General features: G+C 51.7%; 1 protein-coding gene across 3 annotated transcripts; it reads right to left on the bottom strand.

Annotated features, from left to right (window-relative positions):
• Positions 1-942: 942 nt before the first annotated feature.
• On the bottom strand, positions 943-18848 carry LOC105561675 (actin cytoskeleton-regulatory complex protein PAN1). 3 transcript variants are annotated; one of them, XM_012011868.1, is made up of 9 exons: positions 17029-18848; positions 8777-8890; positions 8340-8702; positions 7888-8169; positions 6467-6854; positions 5863-6315; positions 5407-5779; positions 3585-5314; positions 943-3487 (listed from the first exon to the last, which is right to left on the bottom strand). In XM_012011868.1, the coding sequence occupies exons 1-9, from the start codon at positions 17413-17415 to the stop codon at positions 3420-3422; spliced, it is 4158 nt and encodes a 1385-aa protein (XP_011867258.1). In that variant the 5' UTR covers positions 17416-18848; the 3' UTR covers positions 943-3419. The 3 variants fall into 3 exon arrangements, with proteins under 3 accessions (XP_011867258.1, XP_011867259.1, XP_011867260.1); XM_012011869.1 differs by lacking the exon at positions 17029-18848 and adding an exon at positions 11503-11778; XM_012011870.1 differs by lacking the exon at positions 17029-18848 and adding an exon at positions 10654-10786.
• Positions 18849-19677: the final 829 nt, after the last annotated feature.

Below are 19677 nucleotides of genomic sequence, written 5' to 3'. Positions count from 1 at the left end.
AGTGGAGCACCTGACTCTGTTTCTTTTTTTTTAGTGTTTTCTTTTTTGGAAATCGTAGTTTCTTCGCGCGTCGAGGGGAAGTAGCTCGGAAAAAAAGAGGTATCGTCCGCGAGCCGCTCGGGCGATTCAGTCAAAGTAATAACTGCGAGATCGTTGCAAGAGTGTGCAGCGTGTCGAGAGATATATATGTGTGTGTGTGTGTGTGTGTGTTTGCGCGAGCGCATGTAAAATAAAAAATTAAAAGAAACTGGGGGAGGGGATTAAAAAAGAAATCGACCAGTACATTCTCCGCTGGAGCAACATACGTGGGCGAAGGGAAGAATCTGGGAAGAGCATCTGGGGGGAGATTAAAAAGAAAGTCTCTCTCGGCCGCACGAGTGAAACGGCGGCTCTCGCGATTACACTTTTGGAATGTAACGTCGACATCGGCAACTGAAAAGTAAAACGTGACGATTGGCAAAGAAAAAAAAAGAGAGGGAAAGGGGGTAACTAAAGAGGCAGTCTGGGACAGTCAGCGTAACGTCGGAAACGTGTCTCCCTCGAACTTGCCTGTTTAAAAAAGAAAAAAAAGAGAGGGACACTTTGGGACACTTAGGTCCAGTTTCACAAACGTCGGTTAACTGTTAACCAGAGTTCAGTCAACTTCCTATCCTTTTCTATTTTGTTATCTAAGAAGAGACAGAGAATCAATTAACCTTCGGTTAGCAGCTAATCGACGTTTGTGAAACTGGCCCTTAGTCAAGTCCGTAACAAACATTTTAGCCGCAGCCTACGGTCGTACCTTTCTGTTCTTTTTTTTTCCGAGTTACTCTCCGATACGCGAGATAAAACGCTTGCGTCGTACAATTAAATATCTCGATTTCTCGCTTATCTCGAAAGCTGTACCTCCAGCTGGAACTATCTCTTACATACTGGACAAAACAAAAAAAAATGAAAATTATCAACGGAGCACGGCTATCTTTTTTTTCGTTTTTACAATTTTGATATTTTCGCAAAGAAAGAACGATATTATAACAAACTCTTTTTACCAATCCTAAATTTCATTAATAATAATTAACTCGCGTTATAATACTACATACAGTAACACTTTCATGCTTCCATATGAAAACTTATCTGCGATAATTTGCTTTATCATTACCTATGAAGGCGATAAGTTTCCACGATTCGCATCCCACTCATTCCGTTCTCCGTATGAGACTGCTGTACGAAGGTTTTTTTTTACTCTCGTATTAGAACGACGTTGTTTCGCAGTGCGATTTTTAATAATTAAAATCATCATCATGATTATTAGAATGTGTCTTCGCGCCCCGGCGACAAGAGGCGGCGGCATCATCACGAAATGAGTCGAAAGACGTAAACTAAAATTAGATTTTAAACGCAACTGGGATTACTTTTAGTATTCATCCGTTTTAGTAACATTTGGAGCACGATTCTACGGATCCGCAGTGTCCCCTGAGGTTACAGAAGTTCATAGACTTACATTTAAAAACCGTACAATTACAGTAGTTAAAAGCAGCGTTACATGCGCGTTATTTATTTCTCTTAGGCTCAATTTTTTTGTTTTTTTATCTTTAGGCATTTACAGGCATACGAATTTAAGATACGGCTTATATATCTTTTCCTTTCTCGCTTCCCGTTTAATTTAAGAGAGATCCACCCGTATATACATACATTATATTACAGTGCTCTCGTCTACGTATGCGTATTTATCGAAATGGTAAACGCGTGCACGCGTTCTCTTTTTCTTCCCACTTACGCCTGTAAATCAACGCCTCGGAAAAGGGACGGGGGGGGGGGGGGGGAAAAAAATGCAAGAGGATCCCCGCGCGTTTCGGAAACCGACGGATCGTCGTTCGTTGGTAAGACACACCCGAAAACGAAACTAAAAGCTTAGGAACTGGGAACGTGTCTCGCGTGGCGGAGCTTCATGTAACTCGAGTTAACATTTAATGAGCAAATGATACGCGTTAATGCAGTGCACGCGGGTTTACCTTCGTGCATTCCCGGGGCAATGCCTCCTGTACCGCAATCGAACAGCAATCTCACTCTCATAGTCATCGGACACACGGTTCTACGCGAAATTATGCACACGCATTCACACCGTTGTATGTTTACTGATCACAAGCATCTTCTTATAATTATCATTATGAATAATTATCCGTTACTTTTTTTTATTAAATAAGCAAGTCTGTGTAAAAATTTAAACGTTTTGCGATTCGACACACTCGACCATTCTATCTTCACAGACATTTGACCAGACTTTGAGCTTAAAACTTTGACGCTTTCGAAACTCAGTTAGTGACCATCGTTTTCTTTTCTCCTTTGTTTACTTTAAAAGCTATCGAATGCTCCACAACTGGAAGAAGCAGCCACTCTGAGTTCTATAAGTCGACTACTATCGCTATCTCGATATATTACACAACCGCGCATTTACATTTCTCTCATTTACAGTCCGCACGTCTTAATTTGCATTTATCGAGGGTAAAAGTACAATATCTGCATATATTTCTCTCCGTCATATTTCGACTCACCGAATCGTAACCCGCTGGTTCACAATCTTCCACGATGTCGATTTAAGATCGTTCCAGTTCGAGAGAGTTCGAAACTACTTACTACAGACGTTTCACGATACTTCTCATACGTTTCTCGACTCGATGTGATTAGTGCAGGCTTCCTCGATCGGCTCCCCATTGGGCTGCCTAAAGATTTGCAACGCCAAAGGCAACACCGGGAGATACCACTGTGTCGATGCGCAGGACTCTTCCATTCCGAGGCTTCGTGGTACACCTGGGTTATTACAAGTCCACACACGCTCTTCGTAGCATTCTCTTACAATCGTACACCCGTTAATATAAACCAAGACGATATCTTCCAAAATTTATAGGGCTGTCTGACGTATGTACACGCGTGGCTCGTACGCTGGAAGTTCCCTTCGTTCGAAGAAGCAGAACACATCTCCCTCTCTCTCTCTCTCTCTCTCAGGGGACAGAGATATCTTCCGCTCAAAACGTTCCTAATTGTCAATACTGAAGTTCTGCGACACTGTCACCATCATTTGGAAATTTACGCAAGTACAATGTACATTACTGGAATATACACTTTAGCTTACTCCTCCATTCTCCTCCGCTTTTTGTCGACTGATTATATATGTACATTGCTATTATTATCTCTTGAGGCACACTTTGCGCACCACTCGGCACCACCGATCCCCCCGCGCGTTGACTCAGCGCTCGACTCAAACGTGCAAGATCCTCCGAACGAACTCTGCATCCCGCGAGGAGCAGCCGTACGAGTACCTGGTCTCGCGTATCAACGTGGCCGAGACTCATCGAACTAACTACTTGCAATGGAAGTGGTTCACCAGTACAAAAGTTACTGTCATTGCCTATTGCCTGAGGCGCGTCGACGACTTTCTCACTTCACTGTCCGCTATAAAACTGTACACGGCCGGTTGTCACTGGCATCTCTCTCATGACAGCGTCCCATGCTGTTGACAAAGAAAAGACACGGTAGCAATGAGTACAAGGAATAAGGATGGTGTATCGAATAACTCGGTTAAAGACGACGAGAAAGTGCTATCTTACCTAAGCCAACGAACGACACAATTTTATCGTGGTTGTACGTTTGCACATTCAGCTCCTCCTCGGGCGCTACGTAAAGCATAGAGAAATCTTCCTTAGGCGGGTGAAACTTCTCCATGATCCCGGGCGGCGGTGGAGGCGGCGGCGGCAAGTACGCGGGTGACGCGAACCTGGGCGTGGGGCCGTAGCTCATGTACGGCAACGGCTGCACCATAACTGGATGCACTGGATGAGCGTTCGGCTGCGGCATGTGATAATTCGACGAGAACTTGTCGTATCGCACGGGCTTCTCGGCGAACAACGGCGGATTCCTCTCGAAGTTATTGGGCGGCGGTTTGCTGACCAGCGGCGGCACGGCCGCAGGAAAAGCCGGATTCGCGGCAATCGACGGGGTCGTCTCCTCGTTACCGTTGTCCTCCGAAAGCAGCAGCTGCTCGTTTATCTCGAAGCCGAACGTGAGTTCGGTCGGCAGATTGTTGTTCTTCGCGATGTCCGAGGAGGCCTCGTCCAGCAGAATCACCGCCGGCCTGGGGGTCGAACTCTTCGTCTGCTGCGCCTCCGCGGACGATCGTTGCTGCGGCTGGTCTTTATCGGCCTGCGCGTTCTGCGACTTCGCCTTCTTGCTCTCTGCGTCGTCGCGCTGCTGATTATCTTGCTTCGAGTTTTGCGGCAGACAGACTGCCACTTTCGCCGCGTCCTGCTTCAGCGCGGTGTTCTGATACTCCTTCGCGATCCTCGTTGTCCTCGGATCGCCGCCGCTGGTTGTCTTGCCGTTGCCAGACTCGGGCTCGACGCTCTGCGGGTCCTGCGTGGGTTTCGCAGTCTTCGACTTTGACGCGTCCGCGCCGTCGTGCGACACGATCGTTGTTGGTGGATTAGTCCTGTTCTCCAACTGCGGGACGTCGCTGTTATGCGATTTCTTAACAGCCTCTTCGTGATACGAGGACGCGGGCTTTTTAACGTGTTGCTCTTCGTGCATTCCCTGAGTTTGTACATTTGAATTACTGTGCACGTAACTCCTGCGAGAGCGAGGATTATTAGCTCGCGAGAGCGTAACGGAATCTTTACTGTTGACGGTGCAATTGGGATTATCGGTATCGACTGGATTATAATTCATCGTTGTACTATTATTATTGTATCTTGGCGTTACGGCGCTTATCGCGGTAGTCTCGCTCGAATTGGAGCTGTAATTGGAGCTGGAACTCGCGTGTCTCTGCTCCTTGTGTTCTGTCGCTTGCGTTAGGCTCTCGTGCATCTTCTCGATATCTTGCACATATTTAAACACTTGGATGTTCTTATTGATGGCCTCTTCCTGAGCTTCGGCTTTCTTTCTGTCCGACGAATTTTTCATCTTCGACAGAGTTGGCGAAAGTGGCTTCTCAAAAGCCAGACCCAGACTCGTTGCCGCATGGTTCGATTGGGCCTGTTGCTGCCTCACCTTCCTCTCCGAGTGCTGCAACTCGTCCAGACTCGGGTAATAATCTTGAGGCACTTTGTCCGGTTCCGAAAGGGTCTTGGGCGGAACACTGGGCCACGACGACGTGTTCAGCATGGCGGACATGGTCAGGTTGTGGGTCATGTTGATAGTAGCCATGCGTGCTATGTCCGCGTAACTCGCCTGCGGAGTGCCGCCCGACGAGGTTGCGACTTTGGACAGATTGTGTTTGGAGGTGTTCGACGTAACCGGCAATGAGTGGACTGAATCTAAGTCGCTACTATCCGCCGACTTGTCGCTGCAAGGAATAACACATTTAAATATTTTAACTTTGGTATTTTAACTGTCGAGTCACTTTTTTTACATATATGCAATTATTTGTATAATTACCTTGGAGGCATACTGCTGGCCGATTTTCTTCGGAGTTCGGGAGAAAGAGGTGTCCTGTAGTCGTTGGAGAAGCCTCTGGAATTCTGAAGATACGAACCTGACGTCGTCAGGTTTTGCGCCCTGCTGCCACTGGAGCTTCTCCGTTGCTTCTTGCTCTTCTTCTTTTTCGTAACCACCAGAAATTCCGTCTCGTGCTCCGATTCTGGATTAATCTTTTTGCTGGAATTACGACGGCTCATGTAATCCTCTCCCGTGTCGTTGCAATATATCGATTGACCTTCCTCTGTCCCCCAGGATCGCCTGTCGCCTCGACTATCAACTGTCGCATCTCCGGTGCTTCTTTGTTTCGGACGTCGCAATGCGATATTTACGCCTATCGTATATAAAGACGGTGTAATATTAAGAGGGATGCATTCAAGGATCATATCTGAAAGCTCGGTGCACGTAAATACATACCTTGTTGACTGGACACGCTGCTAGCACCGCTGGAACTGGCACTCTTCTCCGTCGTGAGATCCTCCAATTTCGTCTTCGAGATCTCTTCCAGGGAATTGGACTTTTTCAACTTGGAAGGCAACTGTTCTCTCTTCGTATCCTTCTCTCTGGTTCTCGGTTTTGTGCCGGAACTGGTCTTGACTCTAACGGGATTACTCGTCTTGCCCTTTTTACTCTTGGATTCCTTATTCTCAATGAAGTTAATTAGACTGTCGATATCCTCGTTACGATGGCCCTCGACATTTTCGGCGTTGTAAACTTTGACATTGTGTTCCTGAGTGTGTTTCCTCCTGGGCTTCTTCCGCTCGCCGTTGTAGGTCTGCACAGCGTTTCCGTTCTCGTCCAACGACTTCTTTTCCCCCGACACGGATGGATCCTTCATTGTGATATGCTGCGTTGTATACCTGGGACCTTCTGCGCGCAAGTCACATATTTCAGTTTGCAATAGATAAGTCTATTAATTTTGAGACTTGGATAAGGCCCACATACATTCTAACGTATCCTTGAAAAGTTTAATACATCGAGATTCGCGCATGCAATACATATGTTAGAGTGTCATTCTTACCCATTGTTATGTTTTGCGTTTGCCAAGACGCCGGCATCACGGAGCATAAACTGGGCACGATTTTGCTCTGGCTAGTGCTGGAACCATTTGAGGCCCCGCCTATACTGCATTTAACGCTGTTGTGTGGTTGAAACAACGCCCCCGTCACCTCTGTACCGTTGACAGACATTTTTGATTTTTCTTGCTTATGATCACGTATAGGAAACTCTATAGTGGTGTCCACAGGTGTCTGTGTTATATCGAAAGTTGCCCGTGTGACATAGTGGATCGGTTTGCGCGGCTCAATGATTTTCAATTCGGTCCCTTCGTCATTTTCAGTGTCTAACGAGCGAGGCCTCTGAATCCCACTCGCCGTAGACCCCACATTTCTCTCGCTGATAGCACCTACCTGCAATACATGAAACAATGTCCCTCTTAAATGCCGTACGTTTGCACTTAAATATTTTCCTTGTACAAAAATAGAAAATCCTTCCCCATTACTGAAATACAGTAACGAAAAACTCACTCAAGGATTTACACGGTGCACATATATACGTGTAAACCCTTTCTTTAAACTTTAAACCCAAAAAATGATGATTGTGAAACAGTTTGGCACTTCAACGTGTATTTTATAGAATTTTATCTCATTCATTAACCTCGCAACACCACATGTGCATCCCGTGTCATTTTTCATGCCATTTAAAACCTATTGAATCTCAAAACGATCTTTTTTATTCAATAGAACCCCCCCGGAAAGAGGCTTTGTGATAAAAAGGATACCCCTCGGCGGGATACGAATCGTCAATCGGCTTTCGAGCAGCGAATAAATGAACAAAAGTTACTAACGAACACGAATGCGTGGCTTTTGAAACGGATTTTTTTCACAGACCAGCGAACGTTTATTTTCCAATATACTTCTGCTTATTAAATATTTCAATATATTCAATATAAATATATTAAAATAAATATAAACAAAATCCAAATGTAAATGTAAAGGCAAGTTTTATTACAAAAACACATAAAAGCGCTATCAAACTTGCCGTTACATGTAAAAATCTGATTTTACAATCGGTGAAATTTAATTTTTACCATGTAATCCGTTTCATACATGTGCGAAATGTTCTTATATAACTGTGTTAATACCTGTATAGTGTCAAGATTACAAGAGGCGTCGTAAAATTTGTGGCAAATTACGTTGAAGATAATTGAGAGAAAAATTCTCTTTATATATCAATGAAACTTCGAAAACCAGTGGCGAGTCAACGAGACGATCTTGCCACGAGCACTTGTCTAATAATTCGAAACCGACGTCAAAACTATACAGGTTCCATATGTCAGCGTAAAACTATAAAAAGACGCACGCTACAGACATACAGAATCACGGCGTTTCTGGAGATCGAGGGGAGGGGAAAGATCAATTGCCACAAATGACGATACTTTACCTCAACGTCGCCCAAATCGATGACCATGTAATCCGATTTATATTCCGGCGGCGGATTATCTGACTCCAGCATCTCATTTGTTCCGTATTTTCCTTTGCTGGCTCGTTTCTCCCGCGCCTCGGACTCTCCCTCGCCCGAACTACCGGCGGTGTCTCTCTTCAATTCCTTCTTCTCCTTCTCCTTCTCGTCCTTCTTTGTACTGGCGTACGACGGCTTGTCTAGGGACTTGGACTTCTCCTTATTGGTCCAGTCATAAGCTGACCGTTCCTCGTAGAAGCTCTTCTTCACAAACAGACAAGAAAATTGCCAATATGTTGCCAAAATCCTCGCTGGAGTTACAATCGTGAGAGTCTTTCAAACATTGTTTTATATATAATTCATTACGTAAACGCGCTCGTAAGATAAAGACTTGTACATTTACGAACGTCATTATTAGTTCTAATGATAAGTACCTTCTTATCGAATATTAGATCTAAATTGGCCAAAGAAGCAAGGTTATGCGACGCGTTGACATTCGACGGTAATGATCCACCTTCTCTCTGCCTGGCAGAGACACTGGGTCCAGTGTACTTCTTGTTCTTTCTCCTGCTGCTTCCGTAAGTGTGGCACGAGCTAGACGTCAGGTAGGCAAAACTACTATCGAATTCCGAAGCTATAGGCTGCGCCAGATTCTGCAGTGATCCACCGTGTGTCAAACGCTCGGACACGGACTCCCGTTTGTGTCTCCTGCGATTTGAGCCCGGAAGACAGCGTGAATTGGATATCACTCTACGGCCTTCCTCAGTCTCGTCCGCCTCCGCCTCTTGCAGGAGTTCCTACAAAGAATCGTTTCCGTATCATCCTGACACAATTCCTACGCGTCTCTAGTTTCGAGGCGGCTCGTACGTACCTTAAAGAGATTAGATTTTCCCTCCCGGTCTTTCGGACGTTTGTAGGTTATAGCTTCGTCCAACAAAGCGCGTAACTCATTATCATTCAGCATCGACAGGGTCGCCGGCTCCTCCTGAAAGAAATTAAAGGAACCACGTTACTTGCGCGGACTCGCGGAAAACCGGCACCGTAACGATTTACACTCCCGCAGCGTTCTCCTAATTTATCCTGGTTCGGAGGCATATTTTCAACAAACGTGAGGTTCCCGTGGTTCTCTCCAAGACTCTCTACCACGGCCCGTACTCCGAGCCCTCCTTTTATCGACACAGGCAACTCTAAAAGTGACTCGCAGCCAATCGGGAATCCTTTCCTCCAGCGTGAACTTGGGGGAGAATTTCATCGGGGAAATCAATATTCGCCAATGAAATTTCTCACTTTTCACGAGTTCACGCTGGAGGAAAGGATTCACGATCGAGCCCTCGGAGACTCGTTAGCCACTTTCGGGCCCGGTTTTTCCATTTTCCGGCATTGTCAACCAGAGGTTAGTCGGCTCTCCGTCTCTTCTCGGATCGCGCAGAGAGGGACGGAGGGTCGACCGACTTCTGGTCAGCCAGGAAATGGTAAACCCGGGCCTCGGAGGCGCCTCTATTGACGAAAGGGGATTCCGAGTACGGGCCCCATTTCAACAATATCGCCCGTCCGGTATCCACGTTCTTAATTGCAACGGGAGATACACGGCGAAAAATATGCATTATCTACACTGTCGCAAACAGTTTTGCGATAGGAATTAGTTGGCGTGCGAGCTGGATAAGAGCGGGTGTGTTGGTGGATCCCTAGAGAGTGAATTTAAGGTTTCTCTTATTGGATCTGCGCGAGGCTTACGGCGACCGCATTGTAAGGCATAAAAAAAAAGATACCTATATCTTTCCAAGATACACACACACACACATACGCATACGCATACGCACACGCGCGTTCCGGCGCAGTCTCCAAATTCGCTCGACGAAAACAATCTACTTGGATTCTCGGGGCTCGACGCGCCGACATAACCCAACTAGCTCGCCCGCGAGCGCAGAGCGGACGAAACGGACTCGTACACGGGGACGCGAGAGCTCGTCGCGCGCGGCCGACGGTCGTCGAAAATAAAATGCCCCCCTCCCCCCCATCCCGCCCCGAGATACGCCGCGAGCTCATTATCGTCGCGCGCGCGGCGCCGAGAATCCAGATTTCGTCCGGCGCACTTTACACCGGGCGCGAAAAAAACATACAGAGAAAAAAAAGCGCACGCACTCACGAGCGCCCCGTAGGCGACACGCGCGAGTCCACGTCTCTCGTTCCCGGCGCACGGGAAATCTGATAGTGTCCGAGGAAGAGGGACGGGAACGGACGGGCCGCCGGGGCGTCGAAAAGGCGAAAACGCGAAGACGGCGACGGCGGGGCGAGACGGAGGGGCGGGCGAGTGGAAACAAGGGAGGCGCGGGGCGACCCCGGGGGGGCCGACGGTACAACGTTGGTTCGGCGAACTCGCCGAACGTTCAATGACATGACGAGAATCGTCACGGAGTCCCAATTTCTTACGCGGGGTGTGCGCGGGAGGGAGAGGGGAGGGGGGAGAGAGAGAGAGAGAAACGGACGTACGGACGAGGACGGAGAACGATCGACGAGCCGATTCGGCTGCGTGAATCGGCGGCCGCGGTCGTCGGGGACGGTGCGGAAAACGCGGAGTCCGATCCACGGGCCGCTCGTGAGATCGATACCGCTCCGGCGATTAGCTAATTAAGACGCGAGCCGCGAGGAACAGACGGGAGAGAAAGGAGAAAGAGAGAGACACAGAGAGAGAGAGAGAGAGAGAGAGAGAGAGAGAGAGAGATAGAGCGATATCGGGGTGAGACTTACGACGGAAGGCGATGGAGAAAAGATTCGCTGGGCAATGCCGGCACGGAACTCGTATTTTTAGAGGATACACGGACGGCCGGGTTCGCTCGCTCGCTTCGAGATCCGCACTTTCGCGACTTGGTCGACTTCGCGGTCGTACCGCCGCCACCGCCGCCACCGCCGCCGCCGCCGCCGCCGCTTTTTCAACACGCGAGCAGACGAACGTCGCGCATCCCGGAGCCCGTGGATGGGGCTCGCCGGGCTACGTGCACGGGCGGCGTCGTCGGTCTCGGCGAACGGAGGAGCAACGTCGTTGTATCGTCGTCGTCGTCGTCGTCGGCAGATACGGCGGATCCCGGTTTTTGAAAGCTACTGCAACGAGCGGGCGCGGCGCGCTCTTCCCAGCATGGCCGCCGCCATTACACTGAGAGCACGGCTCGGCCCAGGGGCGTACGAAGGCCGGGGGGGCGCCACGCGGCTTCCCCGAAATAGCTCTCGTTCCGCTCCTTTTCGTTCGTTCTCTCTGTCTCTGTCCCTCCTCCGTCGCGCCCCCGTCGATAATTCGCGAGCGGAGACAAAGGAAAACCGAGGGGAAAAACAATGAGCGTGCGTTTCGATCATCTCGATTTCCAACGCGAGGATTTCGGGAGATCGGCACGCGCGCGCTCGGGCGAGGAAAATAAATCCCGGGACGCCCACGGCCCCCGCGGTCTCGCGCGGGCGAAACACGTAGGTGACCGTTCTCATGCGTCCGCGGCGGCGAAATCTGATTTGTCACGGCACACACGCTCTCTCGCTCGCTCGCGACGATGCCACGCGTGCGTACTCCGCCGCGAGTTCTCCGTTTCAGAGGATCGCGCGTGTACGTACCACGTACGCGGTGCGTGCACGCGGCCACCGTCCGGGATTGAGAAACCGGGCAAGAGTCGGCCCTCCCGACGTACTCCGCGACGAGATCGCGAGGGAACGCGCGTCCTCCTCTCCTCCGGAGAGATCGCCTCCCGATATCAGCCCGGCGGAATCGCAACGCCGCGTCGCGTGCGTGTGTCCGCGGGCCCGACGCACGGACGTCGCGTTCGCCGCGCGGTGCCCCGCGCGTGCGACGCGGAGGGCGAGACTCGATAAAGCCATCCATCATCGGTGTCAGAGATGTGTGCAAGGACGCGCTCGCCGTGCCGCACATGACTTCGGCGGTCAGCGCGGAACACGCGCGGGCCCGAAAAATAATAACGGCGCGACGCGGCCGCGAACGGGCGCTCCGCGGCACCGCGGTTTATCGCGTCGATGAATCACGTCGGATTATCCCCTCGCCGGAGTGTGTTCGCGCCCGGAGTGGAATCCAAAATAATGAAAAGCGCCGAGCTTTTTCGCCGCGTCATGCCCTCCGGCGCGATGTAGCCCGCCCCGTTGCGTCCATTCTTCTTTTTTTTTTCCGCCCAACAAAGCCCCGTCATTCACGCGGGCTCCTGACCGTGTTGCGGCACGTACATATTTTGTTTTTAAGCATCCGAGTACTCGAGTGTTTTTTAAGGACGTTCCGTACGCAGCGAAAAGTAGCTGAAATTCGAACAATATGCTTCTCCCATACAGTCCGCGTGGAATATCATTATTTATTCACGGCCGGAATGCACAAATGTATTTTTAATTTTCTCGTCCGTCGAATCGCCGTTCGAATCAACGCGGTCATACATTTTTCATAGCCGCGCGGGTAATTCCGTTGCAAATTAACATTCTTACAACTCGCGATTGCTGGAAGGACTCCGCAGGTTTTTCGTAAGCACGCGCGTGCGAACAATCCGTTTTTTTGCCGTTTATTGCGAATTCAACAAGATTTCTGTTCAATTCCCAATATCAATTCAAAAACTGAACATCCTTAAGGGGATGCTGGGTGATTCTGCACTTTCGGCAATAACCTACTTTGATAGCTTAAAAGGGCCTACTTTAATGCTAAATTGGCAAAAGCAGAATTTCCGACACTATCAATTTTAGAGTAGGAGTAAATTTTGTACTTGCAGTTCGACCTCTTTTACTGTCTTAGGTCCTGCTATATAATAGAATTGAAGGTTCAACGTAGGGCCAAAATTTCGACTCGTGAGGCGCGATTGTTCTCCAGACGGCGATGAACTTTGCGCAATGGAAACTGTCCGCCACTCGGGATTTTTCGCACTCGCGACTAGAGACCCTGTAATCAGAGACTGGCCATAAGAGTTCGTCAATTTCCCGCGATTCTACGATCGCAGGAGAGTAAGAGAGCCTACGTTTCTCTCTCACTCGCGGGAATTTGACGAACTCTTATGGCCAGTCCCTGATTACAGGGTCTTTAGTAGAAGCCACGGGCATCCCCGGTCGCAACGCCGATTTCGGGGATCCGTCGCCACAGACTTCTATACCTATAGGAAAGTCCTCTATTATGAGATAGCTTTCTACGAGGGGGAAACCGCTGATCAAAATCTTGTACACCAATGCCCACTAATGCCCAGTGGGCATTACTTTACCTTATTATATCTTTATAATGCCCCAGCAAGGCCTAATGCCCAAAGTAATCCCCCAAAAATGCCTAGTAATGCCTAGTAATGCCCAGGAATGCCGCAAATCTGTACACCATAATGCCCTCAGCGGTTTCCCCCTCGGCTTTCTAACGAGGTAGCAGGTTTTCAACAACCCAAATTCAATCACAAATCTTTTTTTCGCAACGATTGCACAATCGGACAATGAATTTTCCACCAAACAGACCTCCCTCCAAGAGCAATAAATTCACGGTGGGACCAACAGATGATGCTCATCAATTTAGCAGAAACTCCTCTATCTCGCATCAGGAGCCTATCTCATAATAGAGGACCGTCCTCTACTACTTGATTTACCTAACAGGATATGGCGGTGCTCTTGCCTCGCTTTTTAGCTCGAAGCTAGCAGTCTAGTAGTATATAGAAGTCTGTGGATCGGACACGGCGGTCGCGCCGTATACGGAGTTCCAGTTCTAATCGCCACGTCCCGAGAACGTGCGCGCGTTCGCGGCCGATATTAGGCCGCGCTGTTTTTTCTCTTTTTTTTTCGCGAGCCGACGTCCTTCTCGGCACGACAAGGCGCGTTCGCACGTGGCAGCCGAAGATCCGCAAATTCGCGGAGGGGGCAGCGGAAGGCTCGCGGAGTCGACGTCGCGACTCACCTTCCACGAGCATAGAGATAATGGTAATTGGTTTACAAGCGTCGCGCGATAACGCCCACCATCAGCTGGTAATAATAAGCCTCGCGTTACGGGAGCGCATTTACATGAGACTGAAACCGAGCGGCGAGAGAGCGGATTTTTCGATCGGAGGAGAGAAACGGACGAGCTTGATTAAAACGAAAACAAAAAAAATGCGTATCGCGCTTCGAGCCATGCACGATCGAACGAATGGGAGGAAAAAAGGAGCGGAATTGGTTGATTAATTAAAACGCGTAGTCTTATCCGAGCTTGGTTTCGTTCTGGTCCAAAATCTAGCCTTACCCGGTAATTTCATTAATCGTAGGATCGAAGTTTACGACGATCGCGATTACGTAACTCGCAGGAGGATGAAAAGTCGATCTTGACTCACGATCAGCTGATCGCATCGCGCAACGCGTCGCGAGCTCTCGCGTGGCCCTTATCTCTCTCGATAAAGACGAAAACGACAGGCGGGAAAGGAGCCCGGCGGACAACGAGGGGGGGAAATGAGAGGCGGGTGGGTAAATGGAAACAAGGTGGAAACAACGAGGCTGCAATTAGCGAGCCGAGGAAGAGATGAGTAATCTCGTTGAGGGGGGAAAACATGACAATGCTCCTTTCCGACGGTGTTATTAGTCATAAATAAAATGGAAACGTTTAACGGTAATAAATATTTATACCCGGTATGCAAATCGCGAGACGTGCAATTTGCGAGATGGATCTGTACATTAATTCCTCGTTCCCCCCCCCCTCTCTCTCTCTCTCTCTCTCTCGCGACCCTCGGCATAATTTGGCCCTCGATCTACCGCCACGGCCACTCTATCGATTTCGCGTAAATTCGGCACGCGACAGCCCCTCCCCCCTTCGGATCACCAGATTGTTATTACGCAATACTCGCGAAGTCGAGAATCGGCGCGGCGCCGATCGGCAGGGAGGATTGGGCTCGCGCCTCGATCAGCTCGCCCGAAGGAAAATCGCGCGAGCTAAACGAAAACGCCGAAAAGGGGTATTGGGAACGTATTAGCGCGACACGGCCTCGCTCTATCGAGGGCCAGGCACGGCCATTTCAGGAGCGTAACCTCCGGAATGCGTTGCCTCAAACCGCGATAGAGATCCGCGCGAACTTCTCTAGCGGAGAGCGAGAGGGGAAAGGGAAAAAAAAAGACAGATGACGACCCATCACCTTTCGACGCGATCCGCGGATCCCGAGATCGCGGCGACGAACGCGCGAATTTGCCGTTGCATTGAAACAAGGGGGGGATAAATATAGCGTGTACGAAATCTTTGCGCGCCGTCTTGAGATAAACCCGCTCTTGTCGCGTCGCGATATCGATACGCCCCGATACTCCAGCTTGGAAGAAGCGAGAAGAATGCCGGCGACGAGGGAGACAATCCGATTTTACTAAATATAGACCGAAGTAATTCTCGACGCGAGCGAAAACCGATCGCGATTCGATATTGGCGCCAGGACCTGGCGAGTCAATCGAACGCCTGGCCGCTCTTTAATCAGAGCTTGTGTTTAATTTGCAGGGTTGGGAAAGTTACTTTATAAAAGTGTCCAGTTACAGTTACACTTCTTTTCGGTAAAAATGTAATTTGTCACGGTTACAGTTACCAAAAAAGTAACGAATCGTTACTTCGCAGTGATTTTCTCGCAACGAAAATTAAGATTTATACGCCTCGGTGGTCGAATTGGTTGAGACGCCCGCCTAGAGAGAAGGGAGGTCCAGGTTCAAACCCTGAGGCTGAGGCAATAAATTTTCGGTATTATAAAAATTGCCAGATACGGTCAATAAAAATCACTGATGTTGAAAATAAAGATATCAAGTCTGCGTTTGAATTGCAAAGTGTCGATAATAGCGTTTATGCGCAAATGCAAGACCTAATGCGATCTGTAGAGGTTTAAAAAGTATATAAAGCAACTATTAATGTTACTATTAAATTAGTTATCGAAAAAATGTAACTGAGTTAAGTTACAGTTACAGATGGAGAGAAAGTAACGAAGTTAAGTTAAAATTACAGAAAAAAGTACCTGTAACTTTGTTACAAGTAACGAGTTACTTCCCAACCCTGATGATTTGTATATATATAGAAAGGAAAGTCCCCTAAGATAGCAGGTTTTTGACATCCAAATTCAATCACAATCTTCTTCCGCGGTGGTTACACAATCTAACAATGAATTCATTCATGGTGGGACCAACAGACGATGTCTATTAATTCAGTACAAACCCTGTCTCATAATAGGGGACTTTTCTCTGATTCGTTGAACATCACAGTGAAACAAATGGTGAGATATCCAGGTCTGCGCACAGTCCGTGCGGTCGGATTCGCGGTACAAACATTTTGGAAATTTGATCGTGCTCTGCGCCGTTTGCGTGACTCAGTCGGCGACGCGTGAGGAAAATTTGGAGTCTCGCTCCTTCAGTCGTCGTCTCGCACTCGTTTTCAGACGAAAGCCCGCGTTCGCCAGCGTACGCGAACCGAAGAAGAGACCGCGGGGCTGCGTTCGACATCGCCCACCTAGGCATCGTTTTATTCTTGTTTAACGTACGGCTAACAAGGATAAAACGATACACAGGGCACTCGGGCGACGTTGTCGAACGCGGCCCGGTGGAAGCCAAAGAAGTTCCGTGCGAGACATACGGCGAGGGAGTTGCGTCAGTGAGCACGTGCGAAAAGTGGTAAGTGCGGGCGTTTCCGGGATGGCAACTTCGATTTTGACGAGAACTGGATCGATGACTTCTTCGCCTCAAGGCGACCGTGGCATCCATTCGCGGCCGGAACGTTGGCAGTGAGTTACCGAGAACGATGGAAATGATCTCGAGTAAAGAATGTTGCAGGCTATTTTTACAGGTCTAAGTTCGCCAGAAAGTAAAAAAACCTTACGAACTTGTGCACGGGCCTAGCGCTAGATCACGTTCTTTCGTATTTCAGGGCGGAGGAGAAATCGGAGCGGCGGAGAATCGGGTATCAATGCGTCGTTTCCCCGTGACTCGGACGTTATTTCCAGACAACAGAAATAACTTTCCCGACGAGATGAGCGAAAGGGCGAGAGACAAAGGTCTCGGATGCCGTAATTGCGAAGACCGGCCAGGTCTCCGTCCTGCGTGCTCCTCGTGCAGAAAAAGCGCCCGCGGCAGCTTTGAATAGAGGCAGGAAGGGAGAAAGGGTTCTTTCTCGAGGACTGCCGGCGCTTCCTCGACGATGCTCACCTGTTTGCTGTCGGCGCCGCTGTTCGGCGGCGAGCTCTGGCTGATCGAATCGCCGGCGCCAGCGGCAAGACTAGCCGGAGCGACCTCGACGTTCGAACTTTGCTCCGCGGCGGCGGCGACGGCGACGGCGACGGAGTCGTCGTCGTTGTCGTTGTTGCTGCTGCTGCTACCGGTCGTTAGTGTAGCGTTGACGTTCTCTATATCGATAACAACATCGGCGGCGGCGGCGGCGGCGGCGACGACGGAGGTGGCGGCGTCGGTGTCGGCGTCGGCGTCGGCGGCGCGATCGCTCTCGGCGATTTTGTCAGGCGCTACCGGTTCCTGACGGTGCTCCGGCCCCGGGGCCATCTTGATCGAGATTGACAGCGCGGTGTCCGCCGTGCTCATGGCTCCCACGTCATCTTTTGTCCCTTCTCTCTATCCCTCAAGGGCCATCGAGCCTCAAAAGGACCGTTCGCGCGCTCGCCAACGATCCGTGCCGCATTGAAGACGCTGGCGCTGGGCAACGCTTAGACGCAGGGCTCGGACGGCGTCGACGACGACGTCGAATCCGAACCGGTCGCACCGGGCTTCTTCTTAGTTGTTCAGGTCGAATTTACTCCGCTCTCTTTTCCCTCGTTTCACGATTATGGAGAGCGCAATCGCGACCCGGCGAAGGACCAAGCGGGTCCAGGTGTCGACCGGGAGAAAGACGAGTCTGGGACTCGGTTAACTCAGAGGCTCGCCAGCCTAGAAGAGGACGAGAGAGAGGCCCTCGGTGCGATCGAGATCCAGGAAGGTTTCGAGAGCCCGATTCCGGGCGCTTGAGGCGCGCGCGCACGCACGCGACGGGAAAGATGGCCCCGTGGTTCCTCGGGGGAGATTGATCCTCCTACTCCTACTCCTCCTCCTCCTGCTCCGTTTCACTCGGCGGAGTATCACTCGGGGCGCGCGTCCCGTCCGCGGAAGAGATCCACACGACGCTCGTCGGCCCGCGCGGACCGCGACACGGCCGACCTCGCGCGCGCGCGCACGCGCGCGCGAGTTTGAGGTTAGCCCCGGGCCGAGCGGGCTGTCAACTGTCGCGGCGACACAGCTGTCCCTCGCGCGACGACGTCATCGATCGCGACGGGCCGGGGCGGAAGGACGGGCCTCTCGCGGAGCGTCCCGACCGTTGCGGGCGATGTCACTCCTCTCCTCTCTCTCTCTCTCTCGCCCCTCGTCGCCGAAAACCGTCAAGATTGGCGCGGCGCGGGGCCGAGACCACTCGCCTCACGGCGCGGCGCGGCACTCGGGGTACGGCGTTCCCTCGCGGGTACGATCGTCCGTGCGGCAGGGCAACTTACGTAAACGCGACACCGCTCTGGCGGTCACATGTCAAATTTCAAGGATCGACGCGTCGCCAGCGGGTGGATTCGACCGCGCGCAGCCACTCGCCTCCTTCTTCCGCTGCTGCTGCTCTCCTCTTGGTCCGCTCCGGTAACGTCGTCGCGCGTCGACAGTCCGGCTTCTCAGAAGTGCGGCTCACCCGGGGATCGGTCGGGGCCTATCCGGTGTCGCTGCCGCGCTCGTCGGCGTTCCCTCCCGCAGGTGGAAGGCCCGGCTGGACAGTACCATTTCTAAGCGCGACGGCGACGGTGACGGCCGAGCGGCGGCGTCGTCGTCGTCGTCAGCGCGATCATCGCGCGGACACGGGCGGTCGCGGGTAGGCGCGGCAGCGTCGTCGTCCTCCTCGAGGCACGGCGGCGCGCGGCGCGGCGGGAGACGGTCCGATTTCGGCGTTGCGTCGCGGCGATGGTGTTGATACTCGCCGCCGCGGCGAGAGCACTCATCGATTCAAAATGGCCGCCGTCGCCGCCGCCTGCGCAGGGCCGACGCGAATGAATGCACGCAGAGGCACGCACGCACGCATGCACGCGTCCGCCCCTCCGTCCCGCTGTCCGTCCGTACGCGCGGCACGGCCAAGGGAAAGAGAGTCCATCCGCGAGGACGTCCTCGCGGGGGTGAAACGCTACACGAGCGCCTTGCCGACGCTCCCTCCTCTCACGGGGCCACGTACACCACACGGCACACAGTGGCGCGCGCGCGCACACACCACGTACACGCGCCTCCTCCTCCTCCTCCTCCTCGATTTCCCGTCGCCTTATTTTCCTCGGTGGCCGCGCGGCAAACGGCGACAACTCGCCATCGCGATCCGCTCGGCGCGCGGCGTCGCGATCCCACCGAGCCTCACGGCGCGGACGCGGTCGGCATGGCAGGTGCCGTCGTCAGGGCCGCGCGGAATGATCCGATGAGAGCACGACGGGAGCCGGGAATTACCGCCGCGGGCTGGGAGTCGGGTCCCGCGCGACGTCGCGATTTGCCCTCGTCGTCCCGAGATCTGGTTATCGATCGCGCGACATCGCCTCTTCCCGGGGCGGCGTCTTCGAGCGAGACGCGAGACGTCGACGACGACGACGGCGACGGCGACGACAATCGGCGAGGCGAGGCGAGGCGGAGCCGCCGATCGTCGGCAGGCAGGTCCACTCCGAGGAGCCTCGCGCGAGGGACGATCCTCCGCACAGAGCCCCGGGGACGCCGTCCGCACGCGCGAACCGGATTATCACCGGGAGAAAGCGCCGAGGGCCGGACCGCCGCTTTGCAGCGGACTTGAACACTTTCCCCGTCGCG

Source organism: Vollenhovia emeryi, unplaced genomic scaffold (genome assembly GCF_000949405.1).
Source record: "Vollenhovia emeryi isolate VEMERY1.0 unplaced genomic scaffold, V.emery_V1.0 DF939203.1, whole genome shotgun sequence".
Lineage (NCBI taxonomy): Eukaryota > Metazoa > Arthropoda > Insecta > Hymenoptera > Formicidae > Vollenhovia > Vollenhovia emeryi.
Note: the sequence above shows the minus strand (reverse complement) of the source record. Positions and strands in the feature narration are given on the sequence as shown.